The sequence below is a fragment of the Pelodiscus sinensis genome, chromosome 14 (genome assembly GCF_052426305.1).
Source record: "Pelodiscus sinensis isolate ZL-2025 chromosome 14, ASM5242630v1, whole genome shotgun sequence".
NCBI lineage: Eukaryota > Metazoa > Chordata > Testudines > Trionychidae > Pelodiscus > Pelodiscus sinensis.
In genome coordinates, this window is record NC_143065.1 from 21908110 (window position 1) to 21927228 (window position 19119).

The following is a 19119-nucleotide window of genomic DNA, read 5'->3' on the forward strand; positions in this document are numbered from 1 at the left end:
CGAGTAGCTGTGGGGAGGCTTTTAAGGAGACAGTGTAGTTTCTTTTGGTAGTCCAAGGTGGGATCAGAGGGGAGAGGTTTGTAAAATGTGGTGTTCGAGAGTTGTCTGGTTGCCTCCTGGTTATAGTCGGCCTTATTCATAATGACCACAGCACCCCCTTTGTCAGCTGGTTTGATTACAATGTCCAGGTTGTTTTTGAGACTCTGGATGGCATGGTGTTCAGCGCGGCTAAGATTGTGTGTCGCTTGTTGTCGTTTGTGAATAATGTCAGTCTGTGCGTTGTTGCGGAAGCTGTGTATATAGAAATCCAGATTGTAATTCCGACCGTCAGGGGGAGTCCATATAGAATTATTTTTCCTTTGGTGTTGGTAGGGGGGATCTGGTAGATCAGATTGATGTTCAGTGGTGGTTTGGAAATATTCTCGGAGACGGAGGCGGCGAAAAAAAGCCTCAAGGTCACCACAAAATTGTATCCAGTTTGTGGGGGACGTGGGGCAGAAAGAGAGACCCCGGGACAAGACAGACTCTTCTGCTGGATTGAGTTTGTAGCTGGAGAGGTTAACAATATTATTCGGTGGGTTGAGGCAGTTGCTGTTGTAGCCAGTGGTATGGAGCAGGTTAGAAAATTTATTGTCTTTTCTTTGTTGTAGGGAATAGAAGTGTGTATAGTAGATTTCTTGTCTGGTGGAACAAAAGTCTTGCAAGGTGTCAGTCGGTGTGGATGTTTGTCTTGAGATGAGACGATCTAAGTTAGAAATGTCATTCTTGATGGTTTTCTGTTTCTTGTATAAAATACTTATCAGGTGGTTTCTTAATTTCTTGGATAGTGTGAGGCAGAGTCTTTCACTGTAGTCAGTGAAGTATGTTGATCTTAGTGGATTGTTCACTTTCAGTCCTTTGGGTACGATGTCCATTTTCTTGCACTTGGATAGAAAGATGATGTCTGTCTGTATCTGTGCGAGTTTCTTCATATGGTTGATGGATTTCCATTCCAAACGGCTAAATGTAGTGCCTTGCATGTAGAATAGTGATAGAAATGTAGCCGTGTTAGTCTGGGGTAGTTGAAGCAAAATGCAGGACAATGTAGCACTTTAAAGACTAACAAGATGGTTTATTAGATGATGAGCTTTCGTGGGCCAGACCCACTTCCTCAGATCAAATAGTGGAAGAAAGTAGTCACAACTATAGAAAGTAATTGAGGTCATTGTGTTTCTTCATGGACAGATGTATATGTCTGCCTTATGACAGCATTTTGCTGATAAAGAGGCATATGTCAAGTATACATTTTCCTAAACTATCATGTTATTTTTCCCCCTCACAGAGAGGAGGAGGAGGAAAGTCCCTATGCAACTTCTTCCTATCACCAGTAGAGGACTGACACATGATGACTTGCAAATGTGGAAAGAAGACATAGTTCTTAAAGAACTAAGTAGCTGAAGATTCAAGAGCCAAGGCCTTTCAGACTGATTACCATGGTGTACTTTTTACAAGTCATGAATGGGTAATTTCACTGACTAATTGCACTGAAATCATTTGACCTCTTCTGCCTTCCATAGGTTAATTTCCTTAAATTATATCAATAAAAGGTGTAAGCCTTCCAAAACTAGCAACTGCCTTCATACTTCTTCTGTGTAAATTGTAGCATGGTAGCAACAATATATCCTTGAGGTCACCTTTATGCAGGATGTATTGATCTTTATTAGATATGTTGTAAATACTTGTTAAAATAAAGTGTAAGATTATTTGATTAAATATTTATGCAGAATGTCACCCTTATCTCTGGAAAACTTAACTATAAAAATGACTGAATTTTAATGTACTTTATTTTCATTCTGCGGTCCCAATGCAGGCAAATTTGCTACAGAAGTTTTGTCTGCAGCAAGGCTGCGGAACTTAGCCCTACATTTTGTGTGGTTGTAAGTATGCATATAATGTACAAAGAAGATCTGTGTGTTCCTGTAAAAGGGAGGGAGGGGGAAAGCCTGTAGGGGAAGATAAACTATTTGCAAACTTTAATTTTTTGGAAAAAGTTATAGTAAGAGGTATTTTTCTTTGCGTTTGTGACATTTGAAATGTTCCTAAGTGTATTCTTGTGTGCAAATATATTTTAAGTGTGATTTTGTTAAAAAAACATAATAAATGACTATTCTTCATTATGTTGTCTTGTTTTCATCAATCCAATATAGTGAGGGCTTTTTCATCCATTTTAAATGGGAATTTCCAGAAAGTGTGTACCCTTTATTACTTCATTATGAGTAATAATCCATCTTCCTGAAGCTGCAACATTTTTTTTACCCCAGCTTTCTTTTTTACTTTGAGATCTCAAGATTGGCAGGTTCTAGCATCTCATTTATTCAGAGGACTTTTGCAATCTTTAGAGGACTGGAAATACAACAGAAGAGGCTTAAATATTTTCATATAAATTGCTTCCATTTTAATTAGTCAATGGGGGGGGGGCATTGGCCACTTTCCTAAGAAGAAGTAGTTGATGTTCTAACCAACCCTTTTGATGGGTTAGTGACGAAAGCAACACTAAAAGCCAGAAACTGAAATAGCCATGTCTAGTTCACAGGAACAAATTTGACATTTGTACAGAGTTTGAGGAAACATACTTTGTGCAGGTGTGTGGTTTAGAAAAGGTTGGGAAGCACTACTTACACAGTTCTGTCAAAAAATAATTCCTAAAATCATTGGCGCTAGTTTGTCATTGGGCCTCACCTTCAGAGAGACAGATAACCATGTCACTGTGTTGTGTTCACAAGTGAGGCTAGGATACAACGAAATACATTTTCACTTACAATGATTCGATTCAGATCTGCAAAAGTGAAAAGTAAATACACCTAACATGCCGTACCCCCTGGGGCATTGCGCGAGTCAATGTTAGAATTAAAGGGCCCTATCTCTACAGCATTGTGCCTGAGCTGCTTTTGGTGACCTGAGTCTTTTTTCTTGAAAAGTTCCAGTGCAGAGATGGACGTGCTTGATACCAGGATCCAGGGCTGTAAGAAAAGCTCTCACTGCTTAACATGTGGCTAAAGGAAATGAGGCTGTTCGTTTAAATCAGGGATTGGCAACCTATGGCTCGGGTGGGAGCCAGATACAGCTTTTTGGAGCTCAAGCCCAACCCTCCCTTGCTCCCCCTGTCAGCAGGCAGCCCACGCTGGCGCTACCGCAGGCTGGAGCAAAATACCCTGCGCTGGCCGGATTGGGCTCATGGAGGCAACAGGGAGCCTCCAGGAAGCTTCCCCTGTTTGCCCTGCCCCCACGCGTCATGCAGAAAAACTGCTATGGGCCATTTGTTTTCTGCGTGCTATGAGTAAGGAGGGAAAGGGGTAGCAGTGCCTCATAGTTGCTCCCGCCCCTAGCACAATCCCATTGGCCAGTTTTGACCATTGGCAGCTGCCTATTTCAAAAACAGGCAGCGTGGGAACCACCAATCACTACTCCCCTCAGGTTTTTAGTCACTGAGCACATGGCCAGGCAGCTTGTGGGGGCAGGCTTTGGAGCTGGAGAAATGTACTGAGGTGAAAGTCTCATTGGTAAGTGTCCTGGCCATAGCCTGCCTCTGGCACCCCAGTCTCTCCCCCCAACCCTCTGCCCCCCTTTCCCATGTAACTCAAACACTCTGCCCCCATCCTGAGCCCATACCCCTCCCAGACACTGCACTGCAATCCCCTGCACCAAGTCACAATCCAAACCCCAGGCCAGACACCCACCAGCATCCTGCTCCTGCCCCCTGCTTCAGCCCCCTCCTCTTTGGCCAGACACCCACGCACACTCTGCTCCTGCCTCCCCCACCCCCAGCCAGACACCTACTCCCAGTTTGCCCCTGCACCTTACTTCCCACCCAGAATCTGTACCCCTATCCTACTCACTGGCAGCTCTGTCCCACACACTGGACCTCTCATTTTTGGCTCCACCCCAGAGCCTGGAGTGAGGGATACAAAATCCACTAACCCTGGAACCTCAGAAGAGTTAACCTGGCCTGAAACCTTGATCCTCAGTCCTCCCTGGATGTCTCCCTCCCCACGCCCATGAGGCTGAAGTACCAGGGGAGGGAGGTGTCTCAGTTGGGGGCCACATCAGTGAGAGTTGGTGGTTTCTGGAGGAATGGCTTTTTTGGTTTTTACTCGTGTGCTCCCCAACTGATTGTTTTTCTATTGGACAGTGGCCCCTAAGCACTAACCCAAAAAAGGTTCCCCACCCTTGCCACAAATAAAGACAGTGTTGAAACCTTTTGCATTGGACATAATATTTTAAAAATGAAGCCTGCCCAACAACCCCCCAATTGGGGCCCAGCCTCCCTCTGGCTGCAGCATCATAACACTCCTGCACTCCTGCACACCCCAGTCCTGAGCCCATCATACATCCAAAGCCTCTGCCCTGAGCCCCTCTTACTCACACATTCCCATACTCTTGCACCCCCACATTCCCAGCCCCTGCAATAAGATTAACAGAAGACAGCCTGAATGTGTGCATGAAGTTGGATTTCACCAGTTATGATTTAAACTTGGAAGAAATGTGTGAAAAGATGCAGCAGCAGATGTCCCATTAAATGAAGTTTGTGAGTACAATATTTCATTTATGCCATTATTAATCATGTCATAAATATTAAATTGCATATTTTCAGTCATGCAAATGGGCATTCTTATATGGCTCTGTTGACCACTTGTGAATTTTGATGTAGTTTGGCTCTTTGGTTTGAAATGGTTGCCGACCCCTGGTTTAAATGAACAGCAAATTTGTTGTGCTCCTGCAAAGATGATGATCCTACTATTTTCCTTAGTAAAAAGATTTCAGATAGCCAGATGTATGACTCCTTATGGATAGTGTTAAAATTGATCCAGGCTCTTGCCTAGATTTGGAACTGCAGGATTTTATTAGGCTTCAGGGCTTGAGAAGGTTTTTCTTTTGTGACTGATTATTTTAAATACACTATAGAATGTATCACCAGATAGGCTTATTTAACACTGTATTGTCATCTCAAGCTCTTCATTGATCCACGAGTCAATACTATGAAAAAACTGCTTTAAAATTGAATAGAAATGTATTGATGTTGCTTCCTATTAATACGAACTATACACTTGAAACTTTGGCACGGAGAGAGCCAGCCTGCTCTAAATGAATTGATATTAGCTGCAATTGCTGTTCTGAATTTTTTTAAGTGACTTCTGTAAATCTTATTTATGTTCTTTCTACAGTCATTTTTCTTCCTATTTGTCTTCTCTGAAGATTAAGTCTCAACGGAAATTCTAAAGAGCTGGTGTTTGGGTTATTTATTGTGCTTGAAAGTAACAATCTATTTTTATATTGATCCTCTAAATTTATAAGTGAAGGAATAAGCTGTGAATCAGTTCTAAGGACAGAGAAGTCATTAAAGAAGTCACAGGACTGTACAAAATCCAGTATTACAACTAAGATCTTCAAAAATAATAAATTTGGGGTTATCTGCCTTCTGGTTTGAGCTTTTAGGGTACAATTAAGTAATGTTTTCATGCTTTCCTCTGCCACCATAAGAAGAATTTACCCACAGTCCTATTGCAGCAATGGTAACTATGCTACAAGATTGACTTTGACTCAGGAAATAAAGTGAAAAGTTTGTGGGAATGAAAACTAACATAGGAGGGGAAGGAGAGAAATAATGTTATATAAAATGTGCCATTATGAAATAACATGACTACAAACAGAATCTTGTGAAATCCCAGAGAAGTTATCAATATGAAATTTGTCATTTTTAAAGTTGACCTTAACCTGAGCAAATTAGTGGCTATACCAAGCCCAGCAAAAGAATAGAGGTCTGAGATTTGTAACCAGAAAAAAAAAAATTCCCCTTGCAATAGGCTTTGGTTCAGTTCACTCCCAAGAAGGTAGTAAAATACTTCCAGTCTCTCAAACATTTGTTCTGACAATTATTCAAAGTGCATCTCAGTCGCGTATACAAAGGATTCCACAAAATCCCTTAAACAAAGTGGCTACATCTAGACTACATCCCTTTTTCATAAAAGGGATGTAAATTAGACGTATCGCAATTGCTAATGAAGCGGGGATTTAAATCTCCCCTTATCCCTTATTTCATAGCGGGATAAGGGATCTTTCGGAAAAGGCTTTATTTTCCGCAAGATCAGCATCTAGACTGGCGCTTTTTTCCGACAAAGCTCCATGCGGGAAAAAAGCGGCAGCCATTTTTATGCTAATGAAGCGGGGGAGATTTAAATCCCCGCTTCATTAGCAATTGCGATACGTCTAATTTACATCCCTTTTACGAAAAAGGGATGTAGTCTAGACGTAGCCAGTGTGTTTACACAACTGTCAGGAGAGGCTGTCAACACAAGCTACTTCCTTCCAAATCTCTCCCCATGTCTGTGGGAAAGGATAGATTGAATTTATTCCCCAGCCTGCCTTGTGTCACGGAGTGTGGGAAACCACCGGGCAATGTATCCTCATCCACAGCCAGATGTGACTCTCAGCAGGTAGAGCAGAAGGTTTATTGGTTCAGAGAGATTCAGCTTAGCATAGACTTGTTAGCACAGGAACCAGGAGCAGTCATCATGCTCCATCTTGAGGATGGGGGGCCCAGAGCCCCCTACCTCCCAAGCCAGCTAGACTCCCTGTATCCTAAGCCAGTGGAGACTCCCTCACTTACCCAGCAACCAGTCCCAGCCCTGCCTCCTCCTTTGTCTAGCTTCCCTGGCAAAAGACCTGATTGAATCTTCCACCTAGGCTCAGATTACAAAACAGTCTAAACCATTGTGTGTGTGCTGGGCTGGGCAGCCTTTCCTTAGTGAGATTATCACCCAAAATTCCCATCCCCAGCTGTGCGCTAGTGCAGTGCCCAGAAGAACTGACACACACACAGAGTTACTACAGAACAGCACAGGACAGTAGGAATCGCATACAGCATAACAAAGCAAACAGAGTGAATACAATCCTCACTTCATCACGCCTTGTTCCAGACTAATGCTATTAGTAAATCCTGTGGTCTTAATTTCCCAACACCTTCTGCTCTGCCAGTTCTAAGGGGGTAGGTGGGGAAGGGGATTAGTTGGGAGCTGTTAGGAGCCAGTTTGAACCTTCACCACTGAGGCTATATCTATACTACAGTTTTTTCAGAAAAACAGCTGTTTTTCCAAAAACTTGAATTCCATCCACACTGCAATCGCATTCTTTCGAAAGAAAATCGAAAGAACAGAGGGGTTTTCTCGACATTAGTAAACCTCTTTCTACGAGGAAGAAGCCTTTCTCTGAAAAAGCTCTTTCGGAAAAAGGCACTTGTGGACGGGAAACGGGGTTCTCTCGAAAGAAGCGGAAAAGGCACAAGTGCTCTGGTGGCCACTCCTTCCATAGTAATCACAGCTTAAATGCGAGAAAGCATCCACACTGAATGGAGGCTATCTTTCGAAAAAGCAGACTGCTTTTTTGATGCACTTTTGCTGTGTAGACGCTCTCTTTCGAAAGAAGTTTTTTCGGAGGATCTCTTTCTGGAAAAGCTTCTTCTGAAAGAAGCCTGCAGTCTAGACATAGACTTAGTGGAGAGTTTCTATTCATGGAACAGAGACTGGAGGCCTAAAGACAGAACCAGCAACATTAACTTCTATATGAATGTGACGGGCCGGCCCTTTCCCAGGGGCGGGGCGATCGGAGCCCCCGCCGGCCGTCACTTTCCCGGGGGCGGGGCGAGCGGAGTCCCCGCTGGCGGGGGTCCGCCGGCCAGCCCCAGCCCCAGACTCCCCAGCAGCCCCGCAACATCAGGGGGCGGCAGGCGGGGGCGCTCCGCCCGCGCCTGCGCCGACAGCTGACGGGCGGCTCGCCCCCCGCCGGCTCGCTCGGGGAAGGCGGGGCCAGGGCGCATGGCCGCTTGCCAAGGCCGCCAGCTGGGACGTGCCCGGAAGGGGCGGGGCCCCGGGCGGCGGCCGGCGCGGCGGGCCAGTTCAAAAGGGCCCGCCGCCGGAGAAGCAGGGCGCAGGCTCCTCGCGGCGGCGGAGGAGAGCCCCCGCCGCAGGACGGAGCGTGAGCGCCACCCAGCCCGGCTACCGGCCCGGCGCTGGTCCCGGGGCCTCCGGGACAGCCACTGCCCCTGGCGAGCGCTCAGCCCCTCGTCGGATGGCGGGCGGACCCCGCCGCACCGAGCCAGGAGGGACCGGGACGGCCAGGAGCGCGCCGGGGCCGGCGAACTCACCCCCGAGACTCCGCCTGGACGTCGGATGCTGCGGACCGCCGGGTCAAGGTAGGCGCCGGGGCGACGGGGACGGGCCGGCGGACCCAACGGGAGGGAGGAAGGAGCCCGGGGCAGGGCGCTTTTGGCGGCCGTGGGTGGACGAACTTAAGGGGGGAGAATCCTCACCCCCCCCCCCGTCCACCGTGCCGGGGCGCTAGCGGCCCCGGCGCTCAGGGCCCCAGGCTGGGACCCGGAGAGAGGGTGGGACCGGGTCCCCCTGCCTCCACATGGGGAGCGTCTAGCACCCGACAGCCACACGCGACGGAAGAGAGCAAACTAGAACCCCAGACTGGGGAGAACTTAAACTGGGGGTGTCGGCCCCACCCCGCACGGCGGGTACTCACTGCTAGGGTTCGCTGACCCCCCCTTCCAGCCGGGAGGGGGTGATCGCACCCAAGGGGCCCGGGCCCCATATTGGGGATCCGGGAACAACAAGGAACAACAGGAGGACGAAGGGGTCCGCAGACCCCCCCTCTCGAACCGAGAGGGGGTGATCACACCCCACACCGTCACACTGAACCTTAGATTATTTCCACAAAATTACTGCCTTCTGCTTAGCAACCATATTCCCAGAGCTTGGCAAACATGTAACAAGACTAAATTATGTATATGAGAGTTGATACCTCGGATCTCAACAGTACTAACTCTTGTGAGACAGAATTGCAAAATCAGGCCCATCGCAAATCAAGAAAATCATTGGGTAACTAGTAAAAGCTATTCATAATTTAGATCAAAATCCTGGCACCTCCCTCTTGGGGGCTGGAATAGCTGATATCCTGTGCTCATCTGTTCCAGACAGTCCATCTGCTTGTGTCTTTCAATGTTCAATTCTCCTGGGAGATGCTTCACCATTGTGGAGTGTGTTCCCAGTAAAGGCCATGTTCAAAGGATCCCACCCATGGGCTGCGTGTTGAGTAGCCCTGATCTAGACCATCCCTAATAGATGCCAATTTAACCTGATCTTAAATATCTCCAGAGATGGAGATTCCACAATCTCCCTAGGCAATTTATTCCAGTGTTTAACCACCCTAACAGTTAGGAAGTTTTTCCTAATGTCCAAACTAAACCTCCCTTGCTGCAGTTTAAGCCCATTGCTTCTTGTCCTTTCCTCAGAGGCTAAGAAGAACAATTTTTCTCCCTCTTCCTTGTGACACCCTTTTAGATACCTGAAAACGGCTATCATGTCCCCTCTCAGTCTTCTCCTTTCCAAACTAAACAAGCCCAATTCTTTCAGTCTTCCTTCATAGCTCATGTTCTCTAGACCTTTAATCATTCGTGTTGCTCTTTTCTGGACCTTCTCCAATTTCTCCACATCTCTGTTGAAATGTAGTGCCCAGAACTGGACACAATACTCCAATTGAGACCTAATCAGCGCAGAGTAGACTGGAAGAATGACTTCTCGTGTCTTGCTCACAACACTCCTGTTAATGCATTCCAGATTGATGGTTTTTTTTTTTGCAACAGTGTCACACTGTTGACTCATATTTAGCTTGTGATCCACTATGACCCCTAGATCCCTTTCTGCAGTACTCCTTCCTAGTCAGTCGTTTCCCATCCTATATGTGTGAAACTGATTGTTCCTTCCTAAGTGGGGTACTTTGCATTTCTCTTTATTAAACTTCATCCTATTTACCTCAGACCATTTCTCCAGATCATTTTGAATTACGACCCTATCCTCCAAAGCAGCTGCAACCCCTCCCAGCTTCATATCATCTGCAAACTTAATAAGCGTACTCTCTATGCCAATATCTAAATTGTTGATGAAGATATTAAATAGAACCGGTCCCAAAACAGACCTCCTGTGGAACCCCACTTGTTATGCCCTTCCAGCAGGATTGTGAACCATTAATAACTACTCTCTGAGAACTGTTATCCAGCTAGTTATGTACCCACCTTTAGCAGCCCATCTGAGTTGTGTTTGCCTAATTTATTGATAAGAATATCATTCACAAGACTGTATCAAATGCCTTACTAAAATCTAGGTGTACCATGTCCAACGCTTCTCCCTTATCCGTGAGACTCGTTATCCTATAAAAAGAATGTACTTTGACTTTAGCTACGCAAATAATGTGGCGATACTACATAACTTCGATCTTATCCTGTAGTGTAGACGTACCTTATCTTATTACAGATAAGACAGGATCTCTTCCCTTGGAGCTTACTAACTATTTCAGACATTCTGCTCTTTGCATCATACACATGCGGAATAGGTGTACCTTATTTACACAAGCCAAAACTGAGGGTACGTCTACACTACAGCGCTAATTCGAACTAACTTAGTTCGAATTAGTTAATTCGAACTAAGCTAATTCGAACTAACGTATCTAGAACTAAAAACTAGTTCGAATTAGCATTTTGCTAATTCGAACTAGCATGTCCACATTGAGTGGACCCTGAACAGGGCTTAAGGATGGCCGGAAGCAGTGCCGGCAGGGCATCAGAGGAGGACTTAGAGCGTGGAGCTGCTGTCTCAGGCTAGCCGAGGGCTGCGCTTAAAGGGACCCGACCCCCACCCCGGACAGACAGTTCTCAGGGGTGCCCCACTTGCAAAGCAGTCCTGGCTTGGAGTGCCCGGAGTACCCACACTGGGCACATCACACCACTCGGCCATCAGCCCGGCTGCACTTGCCGCAGGCTGCCATCTGGGGAGAGGGGGCAATTGGGGGGCTGCAGGAGAGCTTCCACCCCCAGAAGCCCGCAGAGCCAGCTCAGTCCTCACCATCGGGGGCTTGTACCCCATTCCTCCCTCACCTCCTTCCACTTACCCCTCCCTAGCCCCCCTTCCTGATGTACAAAATAAAGATAACGTTTCTTCCAACATTGACTCTGTCTTTATTGAACAAAACTGGGGGAGACTGGGAAAAGGAGGTGGGAGAGGGGAAGAGAAAGGCTGGGAGAGGGGAGGGCAACTAACATGATCAGGGGTTGGGAACAGGTCCCAGATGAAGAAAGGCTACAGAGCCTGGGACTGTTCAGCTTAGAAAAGAGGAGATGGAGCGGGGACAGGATAGAGGTCTCTAAAAGCAGGGGTTGGGTGGAGAGGGTGCATTCAGAAAAGTTCTTCATGAGTTCCCATAAAGAAGGACTAGAGGACACCAAAGGAAAGGAATGGGTAGCAGGCTTCAAACTAGTAAGAGAAAGTTGTTCTTCTTCCCAAAGCAAATAGTTAACCTGTGGAACTCCTTGCTTCAGGAGGCTGTGAAGGCTACACCTAGAACAGAGTTTAAAGGGAAGTGAGATCAAGTCATGGAGGTTGGGTCCATGGAGTAGTCTTAGCCAGGGGGTAGGAGTGGTGTCCCTGCCCAAAGTTTGTGGAAGACTGGAGAGGGATGGCACGAGACAAATGGCTTGGTCACTGTCTTCGGTCCATCCTCTCCAGGGTCCCTAGGGTTGGCCGCTGTCGGCAGACAGGCTACTGGGTTAGATGGGCCTTTGGTCTGACCCAGGACGGCCATTGTAAGCTCAGGGCTCAGGGTCGGGGGTCTCAGTAGACCCCCTTGATTATCATGCACACCTGCTCCTGGGTGGCCAGGCTGGCAGCTCTCCTGCCTAGCCAGCCACTTTCCTGTGCCTAGTGCGGAGATCGTGGACGAGGTCCACGATGTCCGCACTAGCCCAGGAAGGTGCCCGCCTCTTGCGGTCCCGGGCAAGCTCCCGGGAGCCGCCAGCCTGGTCCCGGGAAGAGGGGGTGGGTTGGGGGACATCGGGTGGGTGGCTCTGTGCCGTGCCAGGTGCAGGGTCTGCTGGCTGGGTGCTGGCAGGCTTGCACCTGGCACGGACACCGTAGCAGCCCGTGCCCCTTTAAGGGGTCCGGGGCCAGGAGGGAGCAATAGATTTTCCCTGGTGTTGGCCAGAGTGGCCACCAGGGAAACCTGGGGAGGGCTAGCCTCCCACTAGTTCGAATTAAGGGGCTACACACCCCTTAATTCGAACTAGTAAGTTCGAACTAGGCTTAATCCTCGTAAAATGAGGTTTTCCTAGTTCGAACTAAGCGCTCCGCTAGTTCGATTCAAATTCGAACTAGCGGAGCGCTAGTGTAGCGCCTATGAATGTTAGTTCGAACTAACGTCCGTTAGTTCGAACTAACATTGTAGTGTAGACATACCCTGATGTATCTACATGGTTAGTATATCACAGAGGGCTCATTTTTCTTCTTTAATGATCAGGAGAGCTGGTGTTTTGCGGTGGATCCATATCTAACATTAGTTAAATACTGAGATGAAATCTAGATTGTCCTATTGTAAGTAATGGTATTTTTCCACTCATGCATTGTGAAAGGAGGCCAATCTATGGTTTCAGTTACACTAGGCTAAATCCAGAGGAGTTAACTTAAAATGAATGGAGTTAATACAGCAATTCCAGCTGTGCAAATGAGATGGGACTCTGTTACTAGAACCTTAATTTCAACCTCACTTGTACTTCCCAAGAGCTCAGTTGATTTGATCTTCTACTGTCCCTCCATCTGGTGTAGGTATTTACATCTGTGTGGATGGGGGGGTAACACATTACCAAAGCACGACTGCAATATTTGTCTCACTTTTCACCAGGGGGAGTAGCTAAAAAAGGCACAAGGTAGTAGGGAATCATTAGAGTCCTGCAAATCTGCAGTTATCTGCTTTATATCCGTGGGTATCCACATCTGAGGACATGAATATCCGCAACTCATTTTTGTGGATATGGATGCGGATGTGGATACAAAGTGTTTATCTAGAACCCTGCAAATTTGTGAAAAGCAGCTTTATATCCGCAGGTATCTGCATCCATGGAAGTCAGTGTGGATGTCCATAGCTCATTTTGCAGATTCAGTTGCAGATGCACAGGGCTCGACAATTAGGGCAATCTACTCATCTGTGGCAAGTAGATTTTATCTCGGTGTGGCTGCGCAGTGCGGTCTGCGCATGTGCAGCGTGCCAAACCACACAGCTGGCAAGCGGGGCTCGCCACCGCTTGTCAAGCCCTGTGATTGCAGATATAAATTTTGTATCTGTGAAGGGCTGTAGGAATCATGGCCCAGGTATCCAGACTAAAGATGTTATCTGGGGCTTTGACTGCCTCATTGGTGATAGTAACAGTGGAAGGTATAGCACACATATTTTAAGGCCTGAGTATGCTACCGTATATTCCGGCGTACAAGACGACCTCTGAAGTTAAAAAACATCCCCCAAAAATCGGGGGTCGTCTTGTACGCCGGATGCCCCGCCGCTTTCAAAGCCGCGGAGGGGCTCCGGCGGGGGGGCAGCCCATGCGCGCCTGGGATGCCCCGCCGCCGGCTTCCCCCGAGGCCTCCGGCGGGGGGGGAGGGGGGGGAAGCCCAGGCGCTCCTGGCGGCTTTGCTCCCGGTGCCTCTGGTCTGCTGGGGACCATCTCCAGCAGACCAGGGACACCGGGAGCAAAGGAAGCGGAGGGGCGCTGGGGTATAAGATGAAACCCTATCTTTTAATTAAAAAGATAGGGGGTCGTCTTATACGCCCAGTCGCCCTATACGCCGGAAAATACGGTACATCTTCCACTATTGCTACAACTGTGGGGAAAGGTGGCTACAAAGTTTGCTGGAGAGGACCCAGATATGGCTACCCCATTTGGGGATGATCCTACAGTTCTTATTCAGCAGAACTCCCACTTGGAAACAAGTTTTGTCCGAGTATGGATGGTGGAATCTGGCGTCTGTTCTTATGTGCATTTGGCAAATATGGTTTTTCCTGCTAATATTGTTGCAGTAGTCTAAAGCTATTCAAAAGCAAGGCTGCCTATAGCAGGCTTCGACCTCTCCAGTGTCAGATCTGAGTTTCTCTATTTGAGCTGTGCCACAGTTCCCATCCTATGGCAGGGACATTTGGGGAGTATTCTAAGTGCTTTTGGTCCTCCAGCTAAAGCCACAAGTCTGCTCTTTTTCAAGGGGAGTCAGCAAGTCCAGAACAAAATCATTTCTTCAGCCTTCTCCGGGTTAAGCACTTTGTTTTGGTGCAGGCTTAACAGTCTCTAGTCTTAGCCCTTATTACATAGCTTGATACTCGGTGAAAGCACTGACTAGGCCTACTAAAAAGCACACTTGCCAACATCAGGGCCGACAGTCACTGTAGGCCCTGGGCCAAGGTAGGGGGATGGCTCTGTGCCCCCAGAAAGGGTGGGGTTGAGGACGGTAGGGGCAAGGCTAAGGGCAATCAGCCTCCCCTCCGAGTTCTCAGAGCCATATGGAGTGATGCTCTGGTGGCAGTTCAAAGGGGCCCGGGGCTTCAGCCTCCTCCACTGATGCAATAGTGGAGGCAGCATCTGGGAGCACTGGGCCCTATCTGTTCCCCTGTCAGGGGGCCTGAACATGAGTCTGCGACTGAATGCATTCTGAGTTCAGTTTAAAATTGCCTCACTGTGCATTCTTTGGTACACTGGTTTGTACCCACCCTCTTCTTCCAGTGAAACAAAGACTTCTGCCGCACAGATTGAAAGTTCCCATAAAATGAATTAAATTGATGCTCTCCCATGAGAAGAAGTGTCAACGTTTTCCCTGTGCCTTTGTAATAAAAGTCTCCAGTGGAATTGTTCTGTAGTTCTGTAGATCACTGAGTTGCATCATTTTGAATGTGCTGCAACTTCCACAGAAGGCAGCTGCTCTAGCACATGCCCTCCTAGCTAAATGGTAATAAAAATGTACTTTAAATATGAGGAATCCTAGAAAACAAAATAAATGAAGGGACTTGGTGCTTATCAGCAATGTCTCCTTATTGCTACTGCAGGGAGAAATTTCTGCTTTTGGTGAGGGAGGCTTTAAGATATGGAAATGTGTTCTGTATTAGGCCCTTGGCTGTCATTTTATCAGTCAATATGTGGACAGACTGCTTCAAGGGGACTGTTCTCTTTGATATAGTTCTTGTTGCTTCTCATGCTATCGTGGTTGTTACTGCAGATGCAATTACCTTTATTTGCTGCATGGGAAGATACTTTATGTCCTTGTATTTGTATCAGATAGGAAGGGAGAAAAAGATTTGACATGTGTGCAAGAGTCCCAATGACATGAACCAAACTAAGTGGCCCAGGAATAGACAGTACAAAAACATGTCTGGATCAGAGATGGATGAAAGAAGTTGTGGGCTGGTTTTGCAAAACCTCATCAGTTTTAAAATACAAATATGAGCATTGGGTCAGGATATGAAAGACCAAAATTCTGGTAGTGGGAAGAGGTGGGTGTGCGCAAGTAGGTGTGTGAGGTACATAAAACACTTCTGGTTTTGTTGTTCCTTTCTGATGAGAAAACCAGGTATTTGTGATTTCAGCTTTGCAAATCCTTTTCCAGTCAAGGTTTGTAAAACCAAAACCTTAGAGGACTCTGACCTGGGTTCCATTTTACTCAAATCACCAAAGACCGTGTGTGCCAGATAAAGTTTTGTTCTGGACCCATTACTAGGGTGGATAGAAGTGTGGATGCCTAGGAAGTCTGTCCATTGACTTTAGAGAGTAATGGATCGAGTCCCTAATTCCATGCTAAATTCTTCTTCGGTCATTGGGGCCTATTGTATTCACATTGATAGGAGCCTTCTCATGGATATCATAGGTGTGGGAATTAGGAGTGTGGGGGTGCTCAAGACCCCCCAAGTTTTGCATTCTGCTTTCCCTCGCCTGGTGATGCTACTGCTACTGGCTCCTCCAGCCCTAGGCACCAGCCTTTGGGCAGCCCCTGCAGGGTCCTACCATCCCCATGCACTTTGCCAGCCCCCTAGGGTTCTCCCACCATGGGCTCTGCCAGTCCTCAACGGTCCCATGAGCTCCACTGGCCCTTGGAGTCCCGCCACCTACCAGCCCCAGGGGCTCTGCTGGCCCTTGGGGTTAGGGTTACCAGCTGTCCGGTTCTGAACTGGATAGTCCAGTATTTGAGCTTTCTGTTCGGGAAACAAATTGAGAAAATAGAAATGTCCGGTATTTCCTAAATAAGATGTAATGTAGATTGTGATGTAATGTCAAGTGTGTCCGGTATTTTTGTTGAAACCGTCTGGCAACCCTACTTGGGGTCCCACTGGCCCTGATGCAGGCTCTGCAGCCTGAGGGCCCCACCAGCCCTGGGGTCCCGCTGCTGGACCAGGGTTCTGCAGCTGCTTCCGGCTGTGGCCCCAGCCTAGGACAGTGAGGGTTGCCAACTCCCCTGGACCAGACGGACCAGATGCCATTTGCAGCAATGGAGTCTGGTCTGGGGGATTTGACAACCTGATCTCAACAGCTCTAAAGGGAGAGGTGCAGTTTAGCACCCTCAATCCAAAAATAGTCCTAACGCCACCGGTTCTTATTGAGTTCGGTGAGGCAGAATTGGGCCATCGACAAGTCACTCCGTGGGCACGAGGTATTAAGTCCACTTCAAATGAAAAAAAAAACCCACCTTAAAGTGCTGTAGCTTGTAGCAAAGTGTTTAATAAAGTACAGTATCAGAAACAATATTCTAGTAGAAAAGCTCATACGGTGAATAGTGTATAGTTTGCACTTGTTACAATGGTCAGTGATACTTTCACTAGTGAAGGAATTTGATGCATCTAGCAGAAATACAAACAGAACAACACAGACAATTTTTTGTGGTATTAGAACTAGAGATGTGCAAGGATGGAAAATATTTCCCCTAGTGGTGGTAGGGAAAATCCTGGCAGAGCATGATCTACTGATTTCCACCAAGTGCTCTGGAAGCAACATGCTGCAAGTGGTGCTTTCATAAAAAAAGGTATTAACCTGAAGAACCACTTACCGCTCAGATCACGCACAGTGGCCTTAGTTTAGCACAAGCCAATGCTCTTTTGCAACACAGGGGCTATGTCTACACAGCAGCATTGTTTCAGAATAACTGATGTTATTCTAAAATAACAAAGAGAGCATCTACACTACAAGCCTTTAGTTCAAAATAATGTTGAGCTGGAGGACTTCTTACTCCAACTCCGGTAACCGTCATTTTCATGAGGAGTACGGAAAGTTGAAGGGAGAGTGTTCTTCCTTCAACTTCCTGCTGTGTAGACAGCACCAAAATCCGAATTATACTATCTTGACTTCAGCTAAGCAATTGATGTAGCTGAAGTTGCATAGCTTAATTTGACTGTAACCCTGCTGTGTAGATGTGCTCAGGACAATGCATCAGGCTGGTTGGTCTTCCTTGTCATGTCATATTATGAAACATGTAGTGACTGCTAAAATTTGACTTGATGGGCCACCAAACAAGAGTTGAAACATTCACATAACAAGTTGGACTGGTTTAGTCAGGAGGAGAAATGATTCCAGACAACAATGGCTTAAAGATGCTTATCTACTCCCCAAAGTAATGCTTATAAAAATGCATATCTACTCAACTTTTCATGTTGGCTTGAATGGGACTACCTGGGTGAGTAAGTACTCAACCAGAGTCAGGCCCACAGAATCAGGCCCATGGAATGATATTCTGACTGTGGTTTAGAGCTGGTCAAACAAAATGGCATATATGGTTTTGGAACACAGTTCTAAGAACATTCGTCCCTATTTGGGCAAAGCCTCACCACAGAACTAACAACGTCCACAAGTAAATTCAAAACTCATTTCTTTGCTTCACTTTAACACCCAGCTCTACCTTCTTCCTACAACTCACCTTTCATACCCTTAACCAAACACGTAAATCCATGTCCTTATCAACCCTGCAAGTTGAGAAGGAGGAAGGCGGAGACTACATTTTGTTATTTCAGTTATTGCATACTTAGGAGGTGCTAAAACAGTATGCTGATGGTGGGGGGCGGGGAGAGAGAGACTTCTATGGTGCTAAAGGAAGTAATATTATTCAGTACAGTTCAAAGGTAACTAAATTAACCATTGGCCTGACTTTCAGAAATACTGAGCTCCTGCCACTCCCATTAAAGTCCATCTGGAAAACAGGCCACATGTTCCCAAGAACACATCTAATTGCAAGCGCCCTTCAAAATGATTTCATCATCTTTACATTTTTTACTTAACAATTCAAAGCTATTTACACTGTTATCCGGCTACTCACATCAAGAATGCAGCTGTTTATACATGCATAGAGAACTGACCGTTATCAAAGGATGCACCACAGAACAGCTACGGATGTTAATTACAACAGTTGGCAGTGGACACTACAGCTCTTTCCTGTACCACTTATATTAGAGGCAGTTGTAGTTACTCACTTAGTTTAGTAGTTAATGGCCCACATTTGCCAATAGCTGTAATAGTGAATGCGCAAACACAAACACTGATAGAAAAAATGATGATACACCAATGATTCAAAAATAAGATATTCTAGACATAAAATATGGAGACTAATGACCATTTTAATATGTAAATTATTTTCAAATATTTATTTGTAGAACTAGTAACTGTCATTCATTTTCTAATAACGCCCTTTACAAATACATACAATAGTATCTTGGAAAAACTAATGGAGTGAGAGCAAAAGGTCGCAGTGTCAAAGTTACTTTCTTTCAGAAACAACTGGCTTTGCTACAGGAACAAACTAAATTCAGATAAAACTTAAAAAACAACAAATGGTCCTGAAGCACCCTAGGGTATGTCTAGACTACATGCCTCTGCCGACAGAGGCATGTAAATTAGGCTACCCGACATAGTCAATGAAGCGGGGATTTAAATATCCACGGCTTCATTAAAATAAAAATGGCCATCATGCTTTGCCGGTTCAGCTGATTGTCAGCACAGCGTGGCAGTCAAGACGTGGATCGGTCGACAGGGGAAGCCTTTGTCGACCGCTCCCTTATGCCTCATCAAGTTTACAGGAGTGGTCGACAAAGGCTTCCCCTGTCGACGGATCTGTGTCTTGACTGCTGTGCTGTGCTGACAATCAGCTAAGCTGGCACAACGCTGCGGCCATTTTTATTTTAATGAAGCTGGGGATATTTAAATCCCTGCTTCATTGACTATGTCGGGTAGCCTATTTTACATGC

General features: G+C 46.5%; 1 protein-coding gene across 1 annotated transcript in view; it reads left to right on the forward strand.

The window, feature by feature from the left end:
* The window catches only part of LYSMD2 (LysM domain containing 2), a 43519-nt gene extending 41366 nt beyond the window's left edge, over positions 1-2153 (forward strand). The window contains exon 3 of the mRNA XM_075897245.2: positions 1322-2153. Coding sequence (XP_075753360.2) covers positions 1322-1370 — 49 coding nt within the window. The 3' untranslated portion in view covers positions 1371-2153. The remainder of the gene's footprint in view (positions 1-1321) is intronic.
* The last annotated feature ends 16966 nt before the right edge of the window (positions 2154-19119 follow it).